At 46.4% G+C, this 26,697-nt stretch overlaps 1 protein-coding gene across 5 annotated transcripts; it reads left to right on the top strand.

The window, feature by feature from the left end:
- Positions 1-13,972: 13,972 nt before the first annotated feature.
- On the top strand, positions 13,973-26,024 carry GOLGA7 (golgin A7). Of its 5 annotated transcripts, none has more exons than XM_081016472.1 (6): positions 13,973-14,055; positions 15,108-15,240; positions 19,004-19,156; positions 19,644-19,745; positions 20,932-20,994; positions 24,708-26,024. In XM_081016472.1, the coding sequence occupies exons 1-5, from the start codon at positions 14,039-14,041 to the stop codon at positions 20,977-20,979; spliced, it is 453 nt and encodes a 150-aa protein (XP_080872598.1). In that variant the 5' UTR covers positions 13,973-14,038; the 3' UTR covers positions 20,980-20,994; positions 24,708-26,024. The 5 variants fall into 5 exon arrangements, with proteins under 5 accessions (XP_080872598.1, XP_080872599.1, XP_080872602.1 ...); XM_081016473.1 differs by having other exon boundaries at positions 14,049-14,121; XM_081016476.1 differs by lacking the exon at positions 13,973-14,055 and adding an exon at positions 14,076-14,121 and having other exon boundaries at positions 15,117-15,240.
- Positions 26,025-26,697: the final 673 nt, after the last annotated feature.

Below are 26,697 nucleotides of genomic sequence, written 5' to 3'. Positions count from 1 at the left end.
AAACTGGGAGGGGTGGCTAACACCCCAGAGGACAGGATCACACTTCAAAACGACCTTGACAGATTAGAGAACTGGGCCAAAACAAACAAGGAGAAATGTAAAGTATTGCACTTGGGCAAAAAAAATGAGAGGCACAAATACAAGATGGGGGACACCTGGCTTGAGAGCAGTACATGTGAAAAGGATCTAGTACATGTGAAAAGGATCCACAAACTTGACATGAGCCAACAGTGTGACACGGCAGCTAAAAAAGCCAATGCAATTCTGGGCTGCATCAATAGGAGTATAGCATCTAGATCAAGGGAAGTAATAGTGCCACTGTATTCTGCTCTGGTCAGACCTCACCTGGAGTACTGTGTCCAGTTCAGTCAGACCTCACCTGGAGTACTGTGTCCAGTTCTGGGCACCACAGTTCAAGAAGGACACTGACAAAATGGAACGTGTCCAGAGGAGAGCAACCAAAATGGTCAAAGGCCTGGAAACGATGCTTTATGAGGAACGGCTAAGGGAGCTGGGCATGTTTAGCCTGGAGAAGAAGAGGTTAAGGGGTGATATGATAGCCATGTTCAAATATATAAAAGGATGTCACATAGAGGAGGGAGAAAGGTTGTTTTCTGCTGCTCCAGAGAAGTGGACACGGAGCAATGGATCCAAACTACAAGAAAGAAGATTCCACCTAAACATTAGGAAGAACTTCCTGACAGTAAGAGCTGTTCGACAGTGGAATTTGCTGCCAAGGATTGTGGTGGAGTCTCCTTCTTTGGAGGTCTTTAAGCAGAGGCTTGACAACCATATGTCAGGAGTGCTCTGATGGTGTTTCCTGCTTGGCAGGGGGTTGGACTCGATGGCCCTTGTGGTCTCTTCCAACTCTATGATTCTATGATTCTATGAACTCTTTCTTGAACAGATTCCTTTTCCTTTTTTCCCACAGATCAGGCACCGTTGGGCTGCCACCTCAGCTGAGAAAAGCCATCATCCAACATGCTTACTCTTATTTTATTTATTACAGTTATCTATATCCTGCCTTTCAGGATACAAATTAAGTGGCCCCTGCCACTTTATGGATCCAAATGGTTTCCAGAGAGTGGTAGGAGATGTTTTATCCCATGCTGATGGCCTTTCAGCTCGTTACATACAGTGAAGATACCAGGTAACCTGACATCTGGCTGGTTGAAAGGGGATCAAATACTTATTTCACTCATTATAACGCACATCAATCTCTGACTTTTGTCTTCTAGGTTTCTGGGGGTTTTCCTGTTGTTATTCTGTCTCTCACAGCTACAATAAACCTACCATTAAAATTATGGACTGGTCCTTTCTTCATCAGAGGGCAAAGGGGCAAATTTAGCAGGTGGTCAAATACTTTTTCCCCTCACTGTACATTGGCTCCTAGTATGTTTCCAAGCACAATTCAAAGTGTTTGTGCTGACCTTTAAAGCCCTAAACGGCCTCAGCCCAGTATACCTGAAGGAGTATCTCCACTCCCATTGTTCACTGAGGTCCAGCGCCGAGGGCCTTCTGGCAGTTCCCTCACTGTAAGGTTACAGGGAACCAGGCAGAGGGCCTTCTCGGTAGTGGCACACGCCCTGTGGAACGCCCTCCCAGCAGATGTCAAGAAAATAAGCAACTATCCTACTTTTAAAAGACATCTGAAGACAGCCCTGTTTAGGGAAGTTTTTAATGTTTAATGCTGTATTGTGTTTTAATATTCGGTTGGAAGCCGCCCAGAGTGGCTGGGGAAACCCAGCCAGATGGGTGGAGTATAAATAAATTATTATTATTATTATTATTATTATTATTCCAAGGTGGAAATAACCAAAACAAGTTTAAACCACAATAAACAACATCAACATTCAATTTAAAAAGTAGCCAGGCTCCTTCCCACAGGGCAGGGATGTAACAATGCATCAGTTCATTCCAACCCTTGTTGTTTGCAAGCAGCATTGTTTCTCTTCTGCTGCAGTTAACTATGTTATTTCTTTCCCTGGCCACTGTGGGGGAATTTCACTCAACTTATTATGTTATTATTTGCATTTTTAAGAATGTTATTTCATCCCACTCATCACAGTGCAAAGTAAAAGCAAGGCAAATAGGAGAAATGCAATAAATTATGGATTGTTTGCAGACTGAAAGTAACAACAGTGAATATCAATCCTAGTCACTAGATAGGTGTCCGTTCTGGACATGAGATGAATAAACAAACATCTGCAATTTGCATTCCTGTTTCCAGTGTGGTGTAGTGGTTGAGAGCAGTGGACTCGTAATCTGGGGGACCGGGTTCGCGTCTCCGCTCCTCCACATGCAGCTGCTGGGTGACCTTGGGCCAGTCACACTTCTTTGAAGTCTCTCAGCCCCACTCACCTCACAGAGTGTTTGTTGTGGGGGAGGAAGGGAGAGGAGAATGTTAGCCGCTTTGAGACTCCTTAAAGGGAGTGAAAGGCGGGATATCAAATCCAAACTCCTCCTCCTCTTCTTCTTCTTCTTCTTCTTCTTCTTCTTCTTCTTCATTGGAATTCTCTGACTTTCTTAGTGGTAGGCAACTACTGCTCCGCAGCTCATGTGGGGAAGGGAAAAGTCCAGTTGTAGGCGGCTCTGGGGTCTTCTTCCCCTCCCTTCCTCCCTCCCTCTCTCTTCAGTTCTGGGTTAGCTCACTTAACATCAAGCACATGCTGAATTTAAACAGTGCCAAATGTAAGCCTCACTACAAACAAACAACTGGGACTCCACTCATGCACTCAGGATTAGTCCATGGCAGCCAGTGCTGTAGTTTTACCTATCACATTTGACATAATTGAGTGACAGGTGTGTGTTGCCTGCCCAAAACAGCAGCATGGGCCAAATTTGCTAGTCTGGCCAATCTCATTTGCCTCCCTTGGCCAGAGATTCCTTTCCCTGCTGAAGGCCAAGGGACATTCAACAGTCTCTTGAGCATGAAAGGCCAGGCACTTGACAGAGCACCTTGCAGAGAGTGAACCACCAGTGCCAGCAGAAGCAGCAGAGCTGGAAGAAACTGCTAAAAGTTTATATTTGGCTAGTTTGATGCTCCCTGCTTTGGGTTGCATGTATAAAGTTTGTATGGTGGTTTGGAGCTTAAGAGAGAATAGTAAAATAGGCCTGTGACTTACAGTTGTCCCTGAGATGCTGTGTTTGAGTGTGTTGGTTGTGTTTAGGGTAAAGAACATTTGGGACAGAAATACCATCCCCCATAGCAAAAATCCAAATATCTTTGAACACTTTGCTTCAGATTTGTTCCTTCCTACTAGGCACTGTAAAAGGAGATGTTTTAAATTGATATGCATTGTTTTATTATTATGGGCTGTGCATAATCATAATAATAATAATAATAATAATAATAATCGTTTTTATATTATATATAAAAATGTTTTTATATATTTTAAAGTGTTTTAAAGGGGTTTTTACTTTTTACTTTGTTGTACCACCGTGAACGGTGGTTTTTATTGATGTATTTTTATTTTGTTCCGTTTTATTTTGGTTTGGGGTTGGATATTGAGTGGGGTGGGGAATGGTTTAGTTTGGTATAATTGTTTTTGGTTTGGTTTGTTTTTCTATTTTGTAAATGGAGGTTGGTATGAGGCTTGGGATTGCTACCGTGGTGGGGCGAGGGAGGTATGGCGGTGGGGGCAGATGTTATAGGCGAAGGGGATCGAGATACGGATATGCTCGTACCCCTTCCAATCTGCGCCCCATCCCGAGGGACGAGGGTAGGGTGAGCAAGGATTACTCACCTCCGTCACTGGTGTTGTGCAATGCCAGGTCTATAGGCAACAAAACCACCACCCTGCAAGATTTCTTCACCTCGCAGGGGGTTGACCTGGCTTGTGTGACGGAGACCTGGGTGCGCGAAGGGGAAACTGTTACCTTACAAGAGATGGCGCCCCCGGGTTTCTCCGTCCTCCACCAGTTGCGGACTGTGGGCCGGGGGGGAGGGGTGGCATTATTAATCCGGGAAGATTGTTCTTTCAGGGCTCTACCATCGCCATCGATCCCCGGCATTGAATGTGTTGGCCTAGTGTGGGGCTCCGAGGTGAGCTTGGCTGTCTGGCTGGTGTACCGGCCACCTAGCGCACCAACAGCCACCTTGTCAGGCCTGCTGGAGGCGGTGGCCGACTGGGCCTTGGAGTTCCCTAACCTATTGGTATTGGGGGACTTCAACGTCCATGCTGATGCCACTCCCTCCTCACAGGCTCTGGACCTGGTGTCTTCCATGGCAACACTAGGGCTCTCCCAGTTTGTTTCGGGTCCCACACATCAAGCAGGCCACACGCTGGATCTGATCTTTGGCGTCGGTATAGATGTGATCATGTCTCCTTCGATGTGTTAGGATATTTCCATTCCACCTTAAAAGGGAGCAGGCTTTTGTGAGTCACAGAGTCTGCGCATTTCCTGTTCACAGGATGTTTATGTTTCCTATTGCTTTCGTTTCTCTCTCTGTGTCTGGAGACACTGACTCAGGCAGTCATGTCTTTCTTTGTTCTGATCAACGCTGAATAAAACTTGTAAATAATGCTCTCCTGAGTGCGACTTTTGCTGTGACTATCTGCTGATAGAGTGTGCATGAGCTCTGGAATGTGGCAAGATATTTTCTAGAAACTCATGTCACTAATTGCTGATACTGCGTGCCTACGGGAGATCGATGGATCGTCCGGCAGACGGCTTGGGGCCATGATGGACTTTGTCTCCCTGGCAGTATCCCAACACGATGAAGGTGCCATGGTCTGATCACTACGCTCTGAAAGCCAGGATTGATTTTCCACCCCCACCCTGCTTAGGTGGCGAGCCAATTTGGGCTCGCCCGCAGAGGCTGATGGACCCTGATAGATTCCGTCAGGCCTTGCGGGACCTTGCTCCCCCTGGCGACTCATTGACTGAGCTTGTTGAGGGCTGGAATATCCAGCTCCTAGCAGCCATTGATGAGATCATACCTAAACGCCCTCTGCGACCCTGCAGAAACCGGGCTCCCTGGTTTACCGAGGAGCTTTGGAAAATGAAGCGGGACCTCAGACGGCTAGAGCGAGTATGGCGGGGTGCCCGTGACGGAGCCTCAAGAACATCTTATAGGGTTTTTATGAAAACCTAAGAGATGGCAGTGAAGGCCGCTAAGAAGTCCTACTTCTCGGCCTCCATTGCCTCCGCTAGCTCTCGCCCGGCGCAATTATTTAGTATAATTAGGTCTTTAACGTCCCTTGAAGGACAGCCAAATTTAAATAACAATTTGACACACAGCTGTGAGGCATTTGCGAGCTTTTTTGCGGAGAAGGTCCTGTTGCTCCGCCATGACCTCCCTGCCAATTTGGATACAATAAAGGAACTGGAGGCCCCTCGACTGTCCTCGGGTCCAGTATTGGACCACTTTGACCGGATATCCCCAGCCGATGTGGACAGACTCCTCCGAGCTGGAAAGCCCACCACCTGTCCTCTTGACCCGTGCCCATCTTAGCTGATTAGAGCGTGTCCAGACGAGGTGCGGGCCCCCCTGGGGGATATCATCAATTTGTCCCTTGGCACCGGGATATTCCCAGGGGAACTGAAGGAGGCAGTGGTGCGCCCGCTCTTAAAGAAAACATCATTAGATCCCTTAGATCTTTCCAATTACCGCCCAGTTTCGAATCTTCCATTCCTGGGTAAGGTGACTGAGAGAGCGGTTGCTGAACAGCTTGGTAGGATGAAACATCGGCTCTGGATACATTCCAGTCCGGCTTCCGCGCTGGTCATGGGACCAAGACGGCTCTGGTCGCCCTAACAGATGATCTCCGCAGGCAGCTGGATCGAGGCGGGTCGGGGCTGCTGATTCTTCTAGACCTGTCAGCAGCCTTCGACATGGTCGATCATGAACTCCTGGACCACCGCCTTGCCGACGTGGGGATCCAGGGCACAGTCCTTCAATGGTTGCACTCGTTTCTCTCTGGTCGGGGACAGAGGGTGGCGCTCGGGGGGGGAATTGTCATCGCGCCACTCCTTGGTGTGTGGAGTGCCTCAGGGTGCGATTCTCTCCCCAATGCTTTTTAACATCTTTATGCGCCCCCTCGCTCAGCTTGTCCGGAGTTTTGGGCTGGGTTGCCATCAGTATGCCGATGACACCCAACTCTATCTGTTGATGGATGGCCATCCTGTCTCGGCCCCAGACACACTGACCAGATGTCTGGAGGCTGTGGCTGGATGGTTATGTGGGAGCCGGTTGAAGTTAAATCCTTCGAAGACAGAGGTCCTCTGGCTGGGACGGGACGATATGGGATTGAGGGGGCAACTCCCATCTCTTGCGGGGGTGCAATTAGTGCCAGCATCGTCCGTTAAGAGTTTGGGCGTAATCTTCGACACCTCCCTCTCTATGGAGGCACAGAGTACAGCTATAACAAAGGCGGCATTTTTTCATCTCCACCAGGCTAAGCAGTTGGCCCCTTATCTCTCTCGCCCTGACCTAGCCACTGTGATCCACGCGATGGTCACCTCCAGACTGGATTATTGTAACTCGCTCTACGTGGGGCTGCCCTTGAGACTGACCCAGAAACTCCAGCGGGTGCAGAATGCCGCGGCGAGACTCCTTATGGGGTCTTCGCTGCGTGATCACATTCATCCGGTACTATACCAACTGCACTGGCTCCCGGTGGAGTACAGGATCAGGTTTAAGGTGCTGGTTTTAACCTTTAAAGCCCTATACGGCCTAGGACCCTCGTACCTACGGGACCGCCTCTCCTGGTATGTCCCACAGAGGAACTTACGGTCTGGGTTCAAATGGCTGCTTTGCCATGAAGCTCCCTGGGTCAGGCTGCTTTTTGTCTAACCTGCCTTATAGGGTTATGTGATGTCAATAATTTTCCTTCTATGAACACTTGAATAGGAAAATTTGAGTACAGATATGAATAGTAATAGTAGTAACCAGTGAAAGCAGCACGTTTTATTTCTCTTATTTTCAGCATATTTATACCAAGCCTGTAAAAACCAGAAGGCAATGGGGAAAGGAAATTGCATTCAGTGGGTGGGGGTAATCACATAAATAACCCAGGAATTTTAGGTAGGCTTTAAAAGTACAGTTTCTAAATGGATGTGGATTGCAAAGGAGAAAGTTTGCCAGGAGTCTTTTCGGATGGAACTTCACTTCAAGACTGACAGAGAAAGAGCACCACCTAGAGATGGTCGGAGGGTGGAAAAATCTATTTTACAACACATTAAAAGGGAAAAAAGGAAATGTTTTAAGTGTTCTGCAGGGACTGCAATTCATTACATAAGAAGGTCACTGTAAATTCAGAGAGAAATAAAAATATTCCTTCTAACACAGCCTTTGCCAACTCAGGGTCCTCCAGATGCTTGGGAGGCTGTTCTAACCTGTGCTCACACGACAGGAAGAGCAAGTGTGACAGTGCTGCAGCTGCTGCTTTCAGAGGACAGCTGGGCTGAGGCACAGATTGACTGGATGGGAACAGAATAAGAATACAGTGGTACCTCAGTTTAAGAACAGCCCTGTTTACAAACTATTCTCTTTACGAACTCCGCAAAACCAGCAGCAGTGTCCCGGTTTGCGAATTTTACCTTGGTCTAAGAACGGAAGCTGAATGATGGAAGGGCACCGGCGGCAGGAGGCCAAGACCTCATGAGGGAAAGTGCACCTCAGTTTAAGAACGGTTTTGGTTTAAGAATGGACTTCCGGAATGGATTAAGTTCATAAACCGAGGTACCACTGTAATAAAAAATTATTTATTATTTATACCCCGCCCATTGGCTGGGTTTCCCCAGGGGGTCTGGAGCTTGTGGGTTTCACAGAATCATGGAAGGGGCCCTAAGGGACATCCAGGCCAAGCCCCTACAATGTAGGAATCATTTGTCCAATGCGGAGCTCTAACCCACAACCCTGAGAAGAAGAGTCTCGTGCTGTAGCGACTGAGGTCATTAAGGAAACCCCCATTCCCCACCCAAATGCAAGTATCACTTCTAAATGTCACAGTCTGAAGTTTCTTTGATTGAGAAAGGGCCCAAATGGGTAGACAGTCAACGCACAACTTGTGCTCTTTTTCCTTATGTGATGGCAACCTTATGCAGGTGATGGAAGAATAAAGAAAGAATTGGGAAAAGAAGGGGGAAATCAAAATACGAGGTAGAAAAACATCAGGAGGAGGAGGGAAAGCGGGCAACAGCAGCTGGCAATCCCATCGCCCATTGCACTTGCCCTGGGAGAGAGTTTGGGCTTTGCCAGAGAGTTGGAGTCAGAGAGTCAGAGAGTTGCACAGGGCCTAGCGAGAACACAGAGAGCCAGCAGAGGTGTTCCCAGGATTATCTGGGAGAACGCACATAGCGTTCTCTTTGCATGTGTGTGAATTGCATGGTACAGATGTGACTGACGTGCATGCCCTTCTGACAGGAATGCTCAATGGTGCATTGTGGAGGCATGATACAGCCCCACTGCATTTCCCCCTTCCTCTCTGGAAAAATTTGCTTCAGTGCATTTGCTTGGGAAATGCTTGACAACTGCACATTTTGTTATGTTTGCTCCCAAAAAACCCTTTTAGCTGGACACTGAAGTCAGAGGTCTTCACTTACCAAGGGTTATGCAGAGATGGAGAACATGTACACACACACACACACACACACACACACACAATGCCCAGCAGAGGCACATTCAGGTCAGCAGGACCGCATCCCCAACACTGGGCGCTGAGCCTGGGGGTACCACAGGGCCTGGCAACTCTGACATAGTGAACTGAGCAGAACAGAAGGCGAGAGGCAGGGGGACACTGAGGTTTGGTTGTGCACAGGGCGCTGCTGCAATCTGAAAGACCAAAGTCCACTTCTGCCACCAGATGTTGCTGGATTACAATTCCCATCATTCCTGACCACTGGCCATGCTGGCTGGGGGTGGGGGGAGCTGGGAGTCCAACTACTGAGCTCACCACCCTGGTTTAAGCTGTTTGGGGGCCATTTTGCTACAATATGAGAAAACATGTATAACCCCCAGCCCCTCTCAAAGCAAAAGGCTTAACAGGAAGGACCTCATCCCAGGAGCCAAACTGTGCAGAAATAGTAATGTAGATTTCTCTCTGTGGTAGAACCTAATTGGAGATGGCAGACATAGCAGGCATGATGCAGTTCAGCATCATCTGGAGGAGAGGGCCCCACATCTACCCATGTGGAGCCTCCACAGTCAAAGGAAATATACCTCTGAACCCCCAATGCAGCAAGCAGTGGGAAAAGATCATGCCTTTCTTGTAAGCTTCCAGAGGCATCTGGCTGGTGGCGGCTGCAAAGAGGCTGGTAGGCAAGATGGGTGTTACTTGGCTCCAGGAAGGCCAGGTTCAAACTCCAACCCCAGTTCCAGACTGGGGAAGTCTTCTGCACTGTGGTGGGTTCTGGCTTTAGAAGGGCTGTGACCACATGCTGCTTCTTCTTTTGTATTTTTATTAAAGATTTTCTTGATTTACAGAAGTATGTGTAATGTCTCTCTCTTGTATTTTTTCCATGTAACATTTTTACAAATCAGTTTCGTTTGTTGAGACATTAGGAAGAAAAGGGGGAGAGGGGTGGAGGGAGGGAAGATGGGTGGGGGTGGGGTCAGGTGGTTTCTATTTTGCTTAATGTATGTAGAGTTTGGTGTCAGCGTTGCTTGTGCAGGTTCTCTGCTGTTCACTTGTGTTCCTTTGGTGGTGAGAGAGGTTGGGGTTGGCCCAGGGTGTGGTTGTTTGTGGTTGGCTGTGGTGATCTTTGTTTTCATGTGTGAGTGGGGTGGGTGGGTGTTTTGGGTCAGGTTAGCCATATTGATTTGTATGCTGTTGGTGGATTATTGTCATTGTCTTGTTGGGCTGTGTATGTGATAAAGGGGAGCCATACCAGGGTAAAGGCGTCTTCTTCTGTTTGTCCCTGTGTCAGTTTCAGTTTATTGGTTAATTTTTCTAGTAGGGCTGTTTCTCATACTATTTGGTACCATTGGTCCATGCTTACTCCTGACAGGTCTCTCCAGTGTCTGGCTATGGTGTTTCTGGCTGCTGAAAGTAGGTGGGTTATGAGTTCTTTGTGGTGTAAATGGGCATTGTTGTCTTGGAAGATGTATAGTAGGCCCAATTCTGGGGTGATTTCTAATACTTGCTTACTTATTTTACATATTTCTCGTATGGCTGTTGTCCAGAATAGTTGGATTTTGGGACACTCCCACCACATGTGGAGGTATGTGCCTGTGGAGGTGCACCCTCCCCAGCATTTTGGTGAGGTTCCTGGGCGTATTAGCGCTCGTTTTCTTGGTGTTAGGTACCACCTGCAGGTGAGTTTCAGAGTGAGTTCTTTTCTTTTCATTGATATGGATTTAAAGGGGGGTTTAGACCATATTCTGGTCCATTGAGTGGGGTTAATCTCATAGCCTATGTCATTCCCCCATTGTTTTTTGATAGCGTCTAGGGGGTTTGTGGGATTTTGGAGTAGTATTTTGTATATTGCGGATACCATCCCTTTACCATGTCCCTTTGTTGTTAGGAGGAGGTTTTCGAAGGTTGTCAGGGGCCTAGTTGCTGCTTATTTTACTGTTGGGTTGTTTAACAGGGCATGTAATTGGTGTTGTGTTAACCAGGGCATTTGGGTGTCTTCTAGTTTGTCTTGTATTTCTTCTGTTGGCAAAGGTTTGTTATTTTTATAAAAGTGTATTAGGCGATATAAGCCTTTGGTTTGCCAGGTTTTTATCTGGAGGTTTTGTGCTGCATGGTGGAATAATGGGTGGTACGCCAGGGGGATTAGTGGGGATGGGGTTGGGGATAGTTTGCCTATTTCTGTTTTCCATGCTTTGAGCGTGGTCTGTGTGTACCTGTTAAGTGTTGTGGGAATTTTCTTTAGTTTGTTTGGGAGGAGTGGGTATGCTGTGGTGCAGGTATTTCCAATTGTGTCCCTCTCTAGGTGTACCCATTGTTTTCTCTCATCTTCGAGTATATATGGGATTATATGGCGTATTTGGTTGGCAATGTAATATGCTTCTATGTTGGGGGTTCCCCATCCTCCTTCTGAGGTGGGGAGGTGCAGGTATTTGGGGCTTATTCTTGGTTTTTTATGTGAGAAGATAAAAGAGTGTAGTTTTCTCTGCCAACTGCGGAGTTGGGTTGGGGGAATCCAGACTGGGAGGGTTTGGAATAGGTAGGTTAGTTTTTTTTGGGGGGGGGGTCATTTTGAACATGGCTATTTTGTCTGAGAGAGTGAAATTCATGTTTTTCCATCTCTTTAGGTCTTTGTTAATTTGTCGCCACAGGGGCTTGCAGTTGTGGAGGTACAATTTATTGAGGTTTCTGGTTATTTGTACCCCTAGGTATCTGAACTTGGTGTGGCAAAGTTTTATTTCGGTGACCTTAGTGAGTTCTTTTTGGGTGTGAGGAGGGGTGTTGAAGCACATAGCTTCTGACTTTGTAAAATTTACCTGTAGGCCCGACACCATTGCAAATGTGTTGCGTTCTCTGATTAGGGAGGTTGCTGTGCTTATGGGGTCTGGTGTTGTGACCATTAGGTCATCTGCAAAGAGCCCTCATTTATAGGTTCTGCCTTTTATTTCCACTCTGTTACGGTAAAATCTGGGTGCGGGGCTACTCTGCCACCCAGCTCGTCGGACTAAGTCCGCGGGTCCCTGCGGAAGAAAATGAGCTCAGCCGGAGACAGGAGCAAACTGCAGAAGATCCAAGTTTATTGCGCAACAGGTTCAAGACGAGATTGAACAGCGAGAAAGGGGTGACATGAACTTTTGAAACTTCCCTCCATGTCCCAGAATACAGTGCAAAATACATCACAGTTACATCATGAATACATTAAGGAGAGGTTGGGTTACACAGATTACATCATGAATACATTAAGGAGAGGTTGGGTTACACCGGATTAACATATGGAGGAGGGAGGGGGGAATATGCAGAGCTGGAGATATGCACAGATAAGCACTTCCTGAGTACCGGTGATGAGAAGTCAATGGTCCATGTATGCATATTCTGTCACCTGGCATTGCCCGGAGGAAAGGCTTGGCAGAGTGATTTGACAGGATTAGGGTCTTGACACCTTGGTTGAGGGATTATGGAGGACAGGGGAGATGTCACGGAGTCCTAGAAAAATTGAGCAAATTGGCACGTTGATTTTCTATGAATTTTATAGATTTTAGTCCCTTTTGACATTGACAATTGGAAATAAATGGATATATTGTAGCGAAGAAGAAGGTGAAGAAGACATGCCCCCCCCTCCGTATCAACTCCTTTGATGTCTGTGGCTGCTCGGATTCGGATTGCTAAGTGTTCCAGAGACAGTGATCACATGCTTGAAACACTTGTTTGTTTTCAAGCATGGGGAGGAACTTGAGGTTTTAAAACTTTTCATTCCCCTCAGGTGGTTTTGCACCTGCCATGCAATAGACTTCCTCTTTTAACCAACTGTTTGCAAGCTGGAATCTGCTTGTGGTTTTGCAATAAAAAACCCTGTGTGGTTGCAGGGCTGTGAACTGCATGCTTTCTGTGCACTCATTTTATCTCAAGACTGTGAGCAACTTGAGTTCGAGGTGCTTGACTGAAGCCAGACCCTGGCACAAAGCACAGCTTTGGAGAAGGATCACGCGGACAGACTATATCTATGATTTGTGTCTATTGGAGCTTCCACAAGGGGGCTGTTTTGGGGTATAATTCAGTCACATTCCTGCAAATTCAGGTTGCACCATTAAAGTTGTTGTTGTCAACAACAACAACAACCCCTTTGTCTGTTTGCAGTAAGGAAACTGACATAGAAATGCACTGGAAAGTGTGGGGTAAAGATAGCTTGGTGCAATATCATATAACATTCCCTGAAAAGAAATTGGAAGGAATTCTCATGGAATCTAACTTCCCCACAGACTTTGTGCAAACAAATCCATGGGGTCACGAAGAGTTGGACACGACTAAACGACAAAAATAATTACCATTTCTAGAAGAACCATTAGCACTCAGCTTACTAGTTACTTGAAAAGGCAAATTCAATACTTGCTGCTATGTAATTTATTAAGTTCCTATTACTTTGATCAGAATTGATTTTGACTGAATCGTGAGATGCGGTTATTGGAGTAGTTTGCTGTTACCCCGACACTGTATCTCAAGGGGAACGTTTTAGAAGGGCAGGCACATTGTCATCAGTATAAATCATTAACAACTGCTCCTCTTATTATTAATCTTATTTGTCATTATTGAATTGCTAATTATTAAATTATTAGTCGTCATTACAGTATTAACTTGTCATAAGTTTTTTTATTTTAGCACTTGCATCAGGAACATAGCTGTCAACTTTCCCTTTTCTTGCAAGGAATCCCATTCGGGATAAGGGAATTTCTCTTTTAAAAAAGGGAAACGTTGACAGCTATGATCAGGAACATAGTTTCCCGCCTTCGCTTACCTCCACACATGTAACATTCTTGTTTTATGCTGTCTTGTTACATTTTGCATTTCTTTCCCAAAGGACAGCTCTGTTGCAGAGGGATCGTAGCCACGCCCCAGACTCGGAAGGGCGCCCAGCTGCGTTCAGTTTGCCAGGTAAGTTAGAGGACCCAGCAGTAAGTCTACAGGGCTTACTTCCGAGTAGACCCGCTTCGGCTCGCGCTGTCCGTCTCCTGCCGGAAAGGCAGCCCAGGTCCCTCCTGTCTCCGCCAACCTGGTGCCCGCCAGATGTGGCGGGGCTGCGGCGGCCAGGGGTCATCCAGCCCGACCCCCGAGTCAGGTGGCCCTCCAAGCCCTGCTCCAAGGAAGGAGCAGAGTCTGCTCAATATTCTTTTAAGACACACAATTCAGAGACGCAATTAAACGGTTTAATATATTTAATCATTAGACCAGCGCAGCCCACAAGCAGATGTTCACACGGTTGCTAGAGCTAGAAGAAGAGCGAAGGGGAAGCAGCGCGTGCCGCGCGATGGGACTTGCTCGCGAGTAGGCGCGCCTCCTCCAGAGCGAACCCGCAAGCGCCTCATCCCGCCAGCCGGACGGGCCCATCTCGCCTTTGCGTCTCTCTATGGCGCAGCGCGGCCCGCCGCTTTCCGGCCCGGCTCGGGCTCCGTCGTGACCGCGGGGAGATGGCTTTACGGCAGCCGTAAGTGAGGGCGTTGGGCGCGCGACGGGAGCTGGCCGTGGCGGCGGAGGGGCTCCGGCTCTGCCCGTGAGAGAGGAGCGGGAGGGGCTGGGCGGGATGGGGGGTGGAATTGGCGGCGGAGACCCCAGGGGTCATCTAGCCCCCCCGGGGAGACTCCTCCGAGGCGCGGCCCCCTCGGCCTCGGGAGGGGCTCTTGCCAGGGCCGCTTCGGGCGGGGGTGGACTCGACGGCCCTGGGAAGAGCCCCTCCCCAGTCCGAGGCTGGGCGGGTGCGAAGGCGACTCCAGGGGACTCTGCAGGCCCAAAGGATAAACTAGGGTGGCATTAGTTTTGAAAAAGGAAGGGGAAACAGTGCTACAAAAACAGTGTGGCGAACAAAAAACACACCTTCCATGTCCGGGGTGTGTGTTCCTTAAAAAGACATGGTTTTTTAGAGAGGGAGGTGTGATGGGTTGCCCTCCCGGATAGCATGAAATGAGGGCGTTGGGGTGTAACTTGAGTTAGTTTTCAGAGGGAAACGGCCTTGGAGAATTGGTGTAGGTCCCAGGGAGGCTTAAAGGCCTGTCCTTCTGTGTATTAGATTGCAAAACAGCAATCTGCATGAAGATAATTACCACGGCTGCTTGAAGTCACAGTAACTTTAACCTTGTTGCCACACAGATCAAGTGTCTGTCCTTTTTTGAACTAAGGGATTGGTACCTCCGGTATGTAGGACAAGTACATGGGCCCATTGTTCATCACAATGGTCACCCTGTGTACGGAACCAGTGAGTTGGTCACATGCAAGTGCTCCTGATGAATAAGGGGCAGATCCTGTGAAACACAGTCGGTGAGACTTCACTCCCTAAAGAGCACCCCTGGGTGGCAGTTTGGAGTGGGAGACCAGCTGGAATTTGAGCAGAGGCAAAGGTTAAGAGGGGGGTGAAGGGAAGGAATGACTGATCTGGCTGGAATTTGATGGAGGCTGAAAGGCTGTGGAAGGAAAGTGGGTGCCTGTCTTGATGAGGAGCCCCCTCACCAGCCCTGTGTATGTTCTCTTTCCTCCCACCTCTAGACTGGCCAGTTCGAGTTGCGAGATGAGGCCGCAGCAGCCACCTGTTGCCAGCAAGGTCTTTGTCCAGCGGGACTACAGCAGTGGCACCAAATGCCAGTTCCAGACCAAGTTTCCTCCAGAATTGGAGAATCGAGTAAGGGCTCCGTGCTTTCGTCGTCCCTTGCAGTCTGACACAAGTGGGGGAGAGTTGGGTTACACCCAAGTTGACATATCCAAAATTGATAGAAAGGGTGACTTTTCCACAGTAATGTTCATGATTCCAGTTTAAGTAATAATATAAAAACTGGAACATTCAAATTTATAAAATTAAAGATGCACAGCAGCTAAAAGCAACCAATACAAACTTAGGTTTTGAAGTTTTGATGAAAATATACAAAGAAAAAGCAGCAATATTAAAAGCTAGGAAAACTAATTTTCCCTTCCTTTGGGAGTCCTAAAAAGCATTCTTATTCTTGTTTGAAACACAGAAGTATTTTTACACACCCATTAACTACACACTTCATTTTTTTAAAAAAATGCCTCAAATTGGACCCACCAATTCCCGGTCAGAGTCTAGGATATCAGCTGTGTATGGTCTTTGGAGGGGTGGCAATCTGCCTTACTGTTTTTGTTTGCTTTCTAAAGTTCTGGCTGGCAAACAGGGACCAGATTTTAAATTAAGTGTGGGTGAAAGGGTCAGCGCTGCTGCCTGTGCCCACATTTGCTCCTGCTGAATCTTTTTCTGCTCTTTTTGGAAGGATTCCAAGAGAGAGAGGGAGTCAGACAGGCAAAGTCCTATCTCAGGACCAGGGTGATCTACCATCAGCTTTCCTGTGGAGAGGATCCTAGTCCCTTTTTTCTTTTGATTTTTAAATTTTTGTTTTAATTTTACTTGTAAACTAGTTTGGAACGATTGTATCCTGAAAGGCAGGAGAGATAGATAGATAGATAGATAATTGTAACCATATGTAAATAAGTACTAGTGTGAAATCAACATTTCTTTTATTTATGTTATCCCTCAATGCACGTCAGCTACAGATGTGTGCAAAGTCCAAGTGATTGTGCATGGCTGAGGGCATAAACTCCTTATGTCCTTATCCTGGTGACAGTTTACATTTCTGTTACTGGGCGGGGAAGGTATTAAAAAGGCTGTGGCTCAGTATAGAAGGAGGTGCCTGAAGTGTGTGATAAAGGGTTATATCCTTGGAAATAAGCGCTATATGAAGTGCTCTGTGAAAAACCCTTGTAGTCCAGTTTTGCCGCTGGCTTTCAATTGCCAATTCCTTTGCTCAAGAACTAAGTGTCATTATACAGTCATACCTCGGGTTATAGATACTTCGGGTTGTGTGATTTTGAGTTGTGCACCGCGCCGAACCCGGGAGTACCGGAACGGGTTACTTCCGGGTTTCGGCACATGCTAAATTGCGCTTTGAGCATGCGCAGAAGTGCCGAATCGCGACCTGCGCGTGTGCAGATGCAGCGCTGCCGGTTGCGAACGTGATTCCCGCACAGATTACATTTGCAACCCGAGTGTCCACTGTATTTGCCTTTTATTTGCAATTACTAGAGACCAACCTTTCATGGGCTGTAAGTTTCTAGTATCAAAATAAACTTGGGCTATCTAGTGAAAACCCAAGATCATGAACATCTTTGTGTTTTCTCTATTGATTGTCACTTCCTGTGTATAAGTTTTGCTGAACTTGTAGATCCAGCTGCACACTCAAGCCCAGGCAGTTAAAAGCAGCTGAGTTGTTCTTGAGTCACGTTATGTATGTGGAAGTTCTCTAGGTTACTTAGTGTGCCTAATGCAACAGTGACGTCGTATCTTCTCATTGGATTCTGTTTGTATTCTTGGATGTTGGTTCACATTCTGCATTTGGAGAGTTGCCTAAAAGCCTGCATGCTTAAGGTTAACTTAGCAAAATAGTGCATGGGGATGAAACTTGAAGTTTCAGCAATGGAAAATAAAGAATACAACTCCCTGCTAGACCAGATGTTTTGGGACTACAACTCCCATCATCCCTGACCACTGGTCCTGCTAGCTAGGGATGATGGGATTTGTAGTCCCAAAACATCTGGAGGGCCGAGTTTGCCTATGCCTGGTTTAGATGATCACCCATCACATATTCCAAACTGAAGCAAGCAAGCAGGGGAAAGTGAAAGGGTGAAGGCGCAACTCTGGAAGACCACCCAATGGTCGTCCCCGGCCCCCATCACATTAACCTCAAAGTGGCTTTTTCTTCTCAACACAGTGGACATTGTAGTCTATTCCAACAGTACAGTCATACCTCAAGTTAAATGTGCTTCAGGTTGAGCATTTTCAGGTTACGCTCGGCGGCGACCCGGAAGTAACGAAGTGTGTTACTTCCGGGTTTCGCCGCATGCGCAGACTCTCTAAATGACGTCATGCGCGGAAGCGGCGAATCGCAACCCGTGCACATGCAGACGCAGGTTGCATTCGCTTCAGGATGTGAACAGGGCTCCGGAATGGATCCCGTTCGCATCCAGAGGTACCACTGTATTGTCCTGATCTTGAAGAGTTGAGGGTGTGGTCATAGAGCAGTGACACGGCAAGGGCATCACCTTCAATGAGCTTAGTTAGGTGAGACTTGAACAGGGGCTCTTAACTTACTACATGTATACAGTTGTATCTCAGAAGTCAAACGGAATCTGTTCCGGAAGTCTGTTCAACTTTCAAAACGTTTGAAAACCAAAGTGCGGCTTCTGATTAGGAAGCCACGGAAACCCTGTCAGACGTTTGGCTTCCAAAAATAGTTCGCAAATCAAAACAGTCATTTCCGGGTTTGCTGTGTTCTGGAGCCAGAACGTTTGGGAACTAAGCTGTTCAAAAACCAAGGTACTACTGTACTGTCTTTCCTCCAGAAACTTACAACAGTGTTTTAACCTCACAAGAATCCAAGGCGTCGTCTTAAACTGCAAGAGCATCTTGCCCAAGGCGACCCAATAGCTTAATCCTATGCACATTTCCTTGAAAGTTTGGCTGAGTTGAAATGGGGATACTTACAAATAAGCGTGTGACAGATTGCAGCCTGAGCCTTGGCTTCCTGCAACTAAACGCCAAATGGTACCAGCTCAGAAGTTAAACAAAAGGAGACAGCGACTTAGTCCAGTTTTGATGCTGTCATCCTTAATGGTGGTGATAATAATGAAGCCATTGTCTTCCACAGTGAGATCACTGCCCCTACTGCCATTTGAATTCAGTGCTTCTTTAATTTTGTTTTGTTAGTTGGTTTGTATCCAAAATGGATTTGAAAGAAATTCATTTTCCAAGCCTTTTAGTGGACCTGTGCAGAGATTGTCTGAGGCCTGTTGTGGGAGTCTCCAGTCGGCTGGGAGACATGGGGTGTTCTTCACATGACAGTGTAAGTCCGGCAGGCTCATGGTAGGGGCCCCAGGTCAGCTTAGCCCTCCAGTCGCCAGAGCAAGTATAGCTGGCTGCCCCTCCCCGCTGCACAGGCCTGCCAATTAGTACAGTGATACCTCGGGTTACATACGCTTCAGGTTACACACTCCGCTAACCCAGAAATAGTGCTTCAGGTTAATAACTTTGCTTCAGGATAAGAACAGAAATCGTGCTCTGGCGGCGCAGCAGCAGCAGGAGGCCCCATTAGCTAAAGTGGTGCTTCAGGTTAAGAACAGTTTCAGGTTAAGAACGGACCTCCAGAACGAATTAAGTACTTAACCTGAGGTACCACTGTATACTGCATGCAAATACTTTTTAAAGAATGCTGTTTGGGCCTGTATATAAGCTGACGTCTCCACTGGAAAACATTCACCTCTAGAAACAAAGGTTTACCTGTTACTTAGCTATCACTGCACAGAAAACCATATATGCATTGGATTTTGCTAAGTGAACCAGGTTGAATGCCTTCTGCTAAATGTGATGCCTTTTTCAGGTCGACAGGCAGCAGTTTGAAGAAACAGTGCGAACTCTAAACAATCTTTATGCAGAAGCAGAGAAGCTTGGGAGCCAATCTTACCTTGAAGGGTGCCTGGCCTGCTTGACTGCCTACACTATATTCTTGTGCATGGAAACACATTATGAAAAGGTACATTGAGTTACTGTGACCTCTGGAAAGGGCAGGGTGCAACATGGGCAAACTGGAGTTGTCAATGGCAGAAAGTAATTCCACAAAAACAGGCACGTTAGTCTCTTGCAGCAATGAAGGCCAGTGGCACCATTCTGTCCCCAGGAATAAACTTTGCTCTCACTTTCTGGTAAGAGTTAAGGGTGCTTGCCCTCAAATTCGGGGGTGGTATAGGGCACAGCAGGCAAGGGCAGTCCCCCACACACACTTGGGGGGGCCGGGAGGCTGTTTACTCCCATCACAGCCTCTTAATTACCTCGTGTGGGTCGGAGAGATGTTATTGTCAGCCATCTTCCGATGCGCCCCTAGTGCCCCCCCCCCGAAATAACATTTCCTACAGGCGCTTGTAAAAGGACTTTACTACTTTAAACATGGTTTTGCAAACATAGTTTTGGGAAGCAGATTGGATGCAAATGCTACAGGAACGTTTGTCTCTTCTTTCCCCAAGGTTCTGAAGAAGATTGCCAAGTACATTCAGGAACAGAATGAGAAGATCTATGCCCCACAGGGCATCCTCCTGACGGACCCCATTGAGAGAGGGCTCAGAGTTGTATCTTTTTCTGTGGCTTCCTAACCTTTTGTGCTCTGGTAGCTCTCATATCTGTTTGTGCCTTTGTGAACCAATAAAACAGCCTTTGGCCATTAAACAAACAAATCCTGCTGGGATCAAATTAGTATTTTACTCCAGCTTTTGAGCAAATCTTGTTTTAGCCTTTGTTGTGTAAGCACAGCCCCTTAGCTATCTTCACAATTAGTGCTGGCCTAGGACTTGAGAGATTCGTGCTCCTCACTCAGCCAAAAAGCTCACTAGGTAACCTTGTGCCAGTCACTCAGTCTTGGTCTTAACAGAGTTGTTGTGGGGGGAGTGGGGAAAGAAGCTTGGATGAAAGGGTGGGATATGAATGGAACAAATCCCTTTCTTAGGTGTGGAAATCACTTCATACGTAATGATTGCTACTTCCGTTGAGTTTTCGCTTGATAGCACATGGGGTGAAGCTGGCAGATAGAACCTTTCCATCAGTGCTGGTTTGGGAGGCTGCTCCAAGCAGAAGAGAAGCATCTCTTGCTTCAGTTTCTGCAGAATTGTAGTTTGCTATGTGAGGCCTGTTATGTTGACACACCAGGAAGCTTCAGGCTTACAGGCCGGTTTGCCTGGACTCTTCTTAACAGGTGTCAAAGAGTACTGGTTGGGGATCCTTGGAGGTAGGGAACAAGCTTCCTTCTGAGTGTTGCTTATCAGCTATAGCAAAAAGAGCCTTCCAAGAAGTCTTTCCCCCCATTCTGTAGATTTTGCTTCTGACAAGGGCACAGGCAACACGGGCTCTCATTGGGAGGGCAGTAAAGTGCTTTGCAGCCGCCTTTGCCAGTAAGGAGCAGCGTGTTGGCATCTCTCCTCCAGAATTCAAAGTGGGGGTGGGAAAGGGTTTATGCTAGTTCATTAATAGTATAACATTTGGAAAGAAAGAATTTGGCTGAGTCAGACTCATTGGCCCATCTAGCACAGCATTGTCTGCACTGGCTGGCAGCAGCTCTCCAGGCTTTGAGGCAGGGGACATTCCCATGGAGACCTTTGAGGACTGAGCCGGGTGTCTTCTGCAGGCAAAGCACTGAGCTGAGGTCCTTCTCGCCCCTTAAGTGGGGGTGGGGCAATATAAGATTCAGTACTTCGCTATCTTGATGTTTTTACCCACATGCCTCTTCTGCAGTGTATTTTTTTTAACAGCCCTGCTGTGCAGATTGAAATTACCATTTATGAAGACAGAGGTGTGAATAGTGGGAGATAAATCCTGAGGTCCAAGGTAAGTGTTAACTGTAGATGCTGCTTTGTGATCTGCTTCTCTACAAAAGAAAACCCCACCAAAATAGTTTATTCCCACTGCTCCCACCAAAGAAAATGGTTTCTGCATTTAAAGTTAATGGGGAAAACAACCCTATGCTATTGCATTATGATTGTTTCATGTAGCCCTAAATAAGTGAAAATTCTAAAATAATGTTAAACCCCTGGAGAGCTGTTCTAGCAGCAAATGAAGGAACAGAATTGAGAGCCAGTGTGGTGTAGTGGTTAAGAGCGGTAGTCTCATAATCTGGGGAACCGGGTTCGTGTCTCCGCTCCTCCACATGCAGCTGCTGGGTGACCTTGGGCCAGTCACACTTCTCAGAAGTCTCTCAGCCTCACTCACCTCACAGTGTGTTTGTTGTGGGGGAGGAAGGGAGAGGAGAATGTTAGCCGCTTTGAGACTCCTTAAAGGGAGTGAAAGGCGGGATATCAAACCCAAACTCTTCTTCTTCTTCTTCTAATGATTCTTCTGGAATTATAGAATAATTAGACTTTTTTTATTTAATCTGATTGAGTATTATCTTCTACCTATCACTTTGAAAAGGAGGAATCAAGATCGGGAGGATGTGGAGGAAAGAAAAGGAGAACAGGGAGACTCACAAAACAGTGATAGCTGGTTTGGAGTAATACTGTTGTAGTCACCAAGAAGATAGAGTGCATATGCATATTAAGGTTTTTCTTTGTATGCATGTTGCTTGTTTTCAGGATGCTGGTTCTTGGGTTCTGTCACCTAGTCATCAGTTTTGAATGGAGAGTGAATTTTCCCAACAACCTAGTGGGAAACCAGAATGTAACCAAGCACTGAAGGACAAACAGAAATCCTCAGCCGCTTGGCATGAGGAGGATTTCCTTTTGGACACTTTGTCAGAAATTGCATGTTGCCTTGCAGCTCAGCCCCCCCCAGTCCGCCTTGCTGGAGGGTCTGCACGGAGCAGAGGGGTCCTTCCACCTTGCCCTTCAAGACTCCATTGCCAGTTGTGGGGAAGTTTGAGCAAGGGGCACCCCAGTGGGCGAGTGGAAGCTGCCACGGATAGGATCCAGTCAGCAACTCCCCCCCGCCCCCCAAGAAGGTGTCTGACAGGTGGACCCCACCACCAGCCCGAGACTGCAAGGGGCCCCTCTATTTCTGCCCAGGGGTTAGGATTAGCAGCCTGAGTTTCATTGGCTCAGAAATGGACTGATGATAAGTCTGAGATTGAATAATACTTCCAAGAAATGAACCAATCTCCATGTTGTAGATGTGGCACACCCACCTGGTACAAAGAAAGATGTTAAGAGATATTTAAGCTGGCTTTAGGACCATTGTTGAATAGCAAGTGACAAGTCTGGTGAATTCACCAACTGGCAATAAAAATGCCATTATCAGGCCAAATAGGTCATTAAAGAGAACACCCTTCAATCTTTCTTGCCAGATAGGTGATTTATAATGCAAGGATCAATTTTTAGTTGATTGGTCAGTGTCCTCTATCAGCTCCTATGCTGATCAGAAAGAAGTTTCACTCATAAGCATGTGCAATTAAGAGTATTCTAGTTTGATCTATCTTGCCTTAAGTTGTGCATCCTCATTACTTGGGAAAGAAAAGTGGGATGAAAACCAAATTTGGGAGTTGAAATCTACCCTCTTGTGTAGGCAGCAGCATTACTGAAAGTGAAATTCTAGATCTTTTATCCTGTCACAAGAAGGAGTGTACAGTGGTACCTCGGGTTACATACGCTTCAGGTTACATACGCTTCAGGTTACAGGCTCAGCTAACCCAGAAATACTACCTCAGGTTAAGAACTTTGCTTCAGGAATAGAACAGAAATTGTGCGGCTGCAGCGGGAGGCCCCATTAGCTAAAGTGATGCTTCAGGTTAAGAACAGACCTCCAGAATGAATTAATTTCTTAACCCGAGGTACCACTGTAGTGCTGATGGAAGTAATTAGTTGAAATTACAAGTGATTTTCCCTATAAATATAAAAAGTTTAACCAGAAGTCATTGTTCAAATGATTAACAAAGTGTAGTTCTGCTTATTGCTGCTGCTGCTCTTGTTTCGAAAGCAATTTCTGTCCAGTCTGTTGTTGGCTTCCCTGGAGGAAAATGTTGGCCCCTGACACCCTTTGGCTGCAGTATGACTGTTGCTGGTGAGCTTAAGAATAGTGCAGCTAGTCCATTGGAAGGTCCTGCTAATCCCTGAACTCTTGAGAGGAAGCTGTCATGTTAGGCTCTTGTTTTCTGTGGCTGTAATACACCCTCTTCCCTCCACGCCGGCTGCGTTTACTGCCACATCTGTTTGGCACCATCCATTAGATATGGCTCATTTGACAGTTGCTAGTACTTTCCAGAATAGTTGTAGGGATTTTGAGCAATTACATACACAAAGGACCTATGTTATTGGTGTTCAAGCCACTGTGAAATTTCTGAACCTAAGGCACATAGACTGATAGTACATTTCTGAATAGCTTCATTAACTGCAAGTGTGTTTTATTTAGCATGATGATTTGAAGCTCTCCAGTAATGTTGAGGTAGAAAAGGAGCTTTGTAGATTCTCTGGCTGCCAAAATTATCCTTTGGTCACCTTCCTCTTCCAGCCATCTGAGGTTGGCTTCCTGTCCACGGCATTCGTCCAGAATGGTCCACAGCTGTTGAACATACACAGCAAGGATGTCATGGGGACCCTCATGACATAGGCACTCAAACGCCCCTTTGGAAATTGGCGTTTGAGTGCCTGATGCTCATTAGAATGACACAGAGCTGGTACTTTATTTATTTAGTGCAGCGAGGCTCCTCACGGGTTCTCTGCCATGGGAGCATATTCACCCAGTGCTTTTCCAGCTGCACTGGCTCCCGGTGGAGTACAGGGTCAGATTTAAGGTGCTGCTTTTGACCTTTAAAGCCCTTCACGGCCTAGGACCCTCGTAGCTACGGGACCGCCTCTCCTAGTATGCCCCACGGAGAGCCTCAAGGTCCATAAATAGCAACACCCTAGTGGTCCCAGGCCCTAAGGAAGTTAGATTGGCTTCAACCAGAGCCAGGGCCTTCTCAACACTGGCTCCGGCCTGGTGGAACGCTCTGCCTCATGAAACCAGGGCCCTGCAGGATCTGATTTCTTTCCGCAGGGCCTGTAAGACAGAGTTGTTCCGCCTGGCCTTTGGCTTGGAGCCAATTTGATTCCCTCCCTCCCTCTCTTCCTTTTTTCTTTTCCTTCTCCTCCTGCGATGAGGCTACATTTTAATATTTTAATGTTCCATTATTTTAATGTATTTTATTTTTGTTTTTAAGTTGTAATCATTCATCTTGTTTTTATTATTGCTTGTAAGCCGCTCTGAGCCCGGCCTTGGCTGGGGAGGGCGGGGTATAAATAAAAATTATTATTATTATTATTATTATTATTATTATTATTATTATTATTATTTTATAAATAACCTCCAGCCAATCAGAGTCTGCTGTCACCCAGGCCAGTCAGATGGATTTCACCTGATGCAGGCCACATGTAATAAAACCTTAAAGCAATTGCCCCTCTCTCTCCTCTGTCAGAACCACTGCTCCACAGGTTTGCAACACTGGTAACAGTACAAGGCTTCAAACCTTTAAAGTCACTGAAAATTTTACCTTCAAAACACAAACATCTCTGAGAGGAAAGTGCATCAATGTTTTGTTTTAATCTGTTTAACTCAGCTCTCTTTCTTCCTAGGTTCCAGCTTTTGTTCCAGAAAGTTCCCCTACCTCCTCCATCATAACATCATTCCTTTCTTCTGCCGCCAACCCCATGGTGCCATCTACCACAAAGACTTAACTTCTCAAAATCCTACTCCTTCACAGCAAAATCCCATGGACAGGATAGCATCCATTTTGTGTCATATGGGTAAGCCAAAAGCAATGGCGTCTGCCTGGTAGCTTTAGCTTCCAAGGACCAGTTGAGCAGCCATACGAGTCAGTGGGCACAAGACCAGACTGGAGTCGGCTAAGGGCTGAGTGGCTCCTTTTGCAAGCTCTCGGATTTTGTCAGCTGTTCGGGAAGAAAGCAGCAGTGCGGCATAGGCAGCTGAATCTCCAGAAATGAGGCCCATGTTTGTGAAGTGGCAGCAGGGTGTTTCTCTGCTTGTTCAGAGGAGACTTGGAACAAATACCATCTTGAGTTGAAGCCTCCTGTGGTGGTAACAGCAACAATGCAAAAAGGCTTTCATTTTTAACACTTCACCAAGAGCTAGTGCAGTCTTCGGGATACGAAGTCCTCTGCTTTCACTGTGTCTTTCAAGAGAGGAGAAGGTCAATGGTTTGTTTCGTTCAATACGTGGAAGTGCGGCAGCCCAAATGTATGCTGTGCCAGTCAGTGTAACCGCCCCCTGCTCTCTCCACCCCTTTTCAAGTGTTGAATATGTGAGCTAGGTAATAATTGGTTTTTGCAGTTTTGTTAGCAGTTAAAAAGTTTTAGGGCAAGCTGGTAACTTGACTAGAAATGGTGTTATGATAGCGCTTCGTTTTAGATCTCTTTCACACAGTGTGCAACTCAGCAGCCTGTAGTACTTCCACTTGCATTCAACATTCCTCTAGCAACACTTACAAAATATATAGAAGATTTTAGTCTTCTGAGTTGATACCTTCTTATGGATCAAGTGTTTTTCTCCGTTCATCCAAGTGAGACCTTGAGTAGAGGCCAGCAAGAGTCGCTCAGCCGCTTGACAGTTGCTGTCGCCTCCCATGTCCAGGAATTCAAGGCTTTGCCAAACGAGACCACCTACAAAACAGATAGAATATTTCACTTCTTGAGCGATTCAAAAAGACAGTAGTGAATCAGGGTCTTTAGGTGGATTATTCTTCAATACCTATTTGCTGATTTCTTTATCCTTTCCTCTAGAAGTCTGTTTAATATTAAAGTGTACAAAACACCTGTTGTTGTTTTTCTAAACTGTAACAGTGTTCTGCCTTTTGCACCCGTTACAATCAGTTTTGAGAAATATTAATGGATTGGTAACTTTTTTTCTTAAATAAATTTTGTCATTTGCTAGCACTGATCTGAATTTGGGTTTATTTTCTTCCACGAAAGTTAAACCAATGACATTTGGGGGGAATTGAAGATCCCCTCCGCTACTCAGCCTGCCCATGGCCTTATTTGTATGTATACATTAACTTGCATGTTACAGGTGGAGACACATTTTTGGGGGATCTTTAATGTGAATATTATTGCACACCAAGGAAATCATTGCACTGCACTTATACATCCTCAGTTATTTGGAGGAATTAACAAAAGACAGAATCCCAATGTCAATTCAAATAAAATATTTTTATTTATTTGCAGCCAGAATGGTGTGCAGTGAGTAAAACGCCTTTGCTTCTTGAAGCTCTGGATTGCAGCATTAGAGGATAGAAACATGGCTAATGATTGCAAGAAAATACCTAACCCCATATTGATTGGGCCAATAGCTTACACTTCCCTTTTTTACTATGGTAAAGAGGAGATCGGCTTCCCTCATAACTTAGTACCTTCCAGGTGTTTAGGACAACAACTCACTCTGGATTGTACCTATGGGTCCCTTCCAAACTTGTGATCCTGCATGTGTGAAGTTGGAATCTTTTGAGAGGAAACCATTATTGAACTGATCTCACAGCCTTGTCACACAAAAGTTTGCCCCTACTTAGTTTTTTTTCATTTCAGCTAGCTATTTCAGATGGAAAAAGTTGTT

The sequence above is a fragment of the Podarcis pityusensis genome (genome assembly GCF_964106645.2).
Source record: "Podarcis pityusensis genome assembly, chromosome: 8".
Taxonomy (NCBI): Eukaryota; Metazoa; Chordata; class Lepidosauria; order Squamata; family Lacertidae; genus Podarcis; species Podarcis pityusensis.
The sequence above is the reverse complement of the archived record's forward strand: the minus strand, read 5'-3'. Positions and strand labels throughout refer to the sequence as shown.

What these genes read in the sequence shown, in the direction of transcription:
- GOLGA7 (XM_081016472.1), top strand. An exon ending in TGGAAACACATTATGAAAAG is followed by an intron (nt 19,157 to 19,643) that starts GTACATTGAGTT and finishes TCTTTCCCCAAG; the next exon opens with GTTCTGAAGAAGATTGCCAA. An exon ending in TTGAGAGAGGGCTCAGAGTT is followed by an intron (nt 19,746 to 20,931) that starts GTATCTTTTTCT and finishes CCTGCTGTGCAG; the next exon opens with ATTGAAATTACCATTTATGA.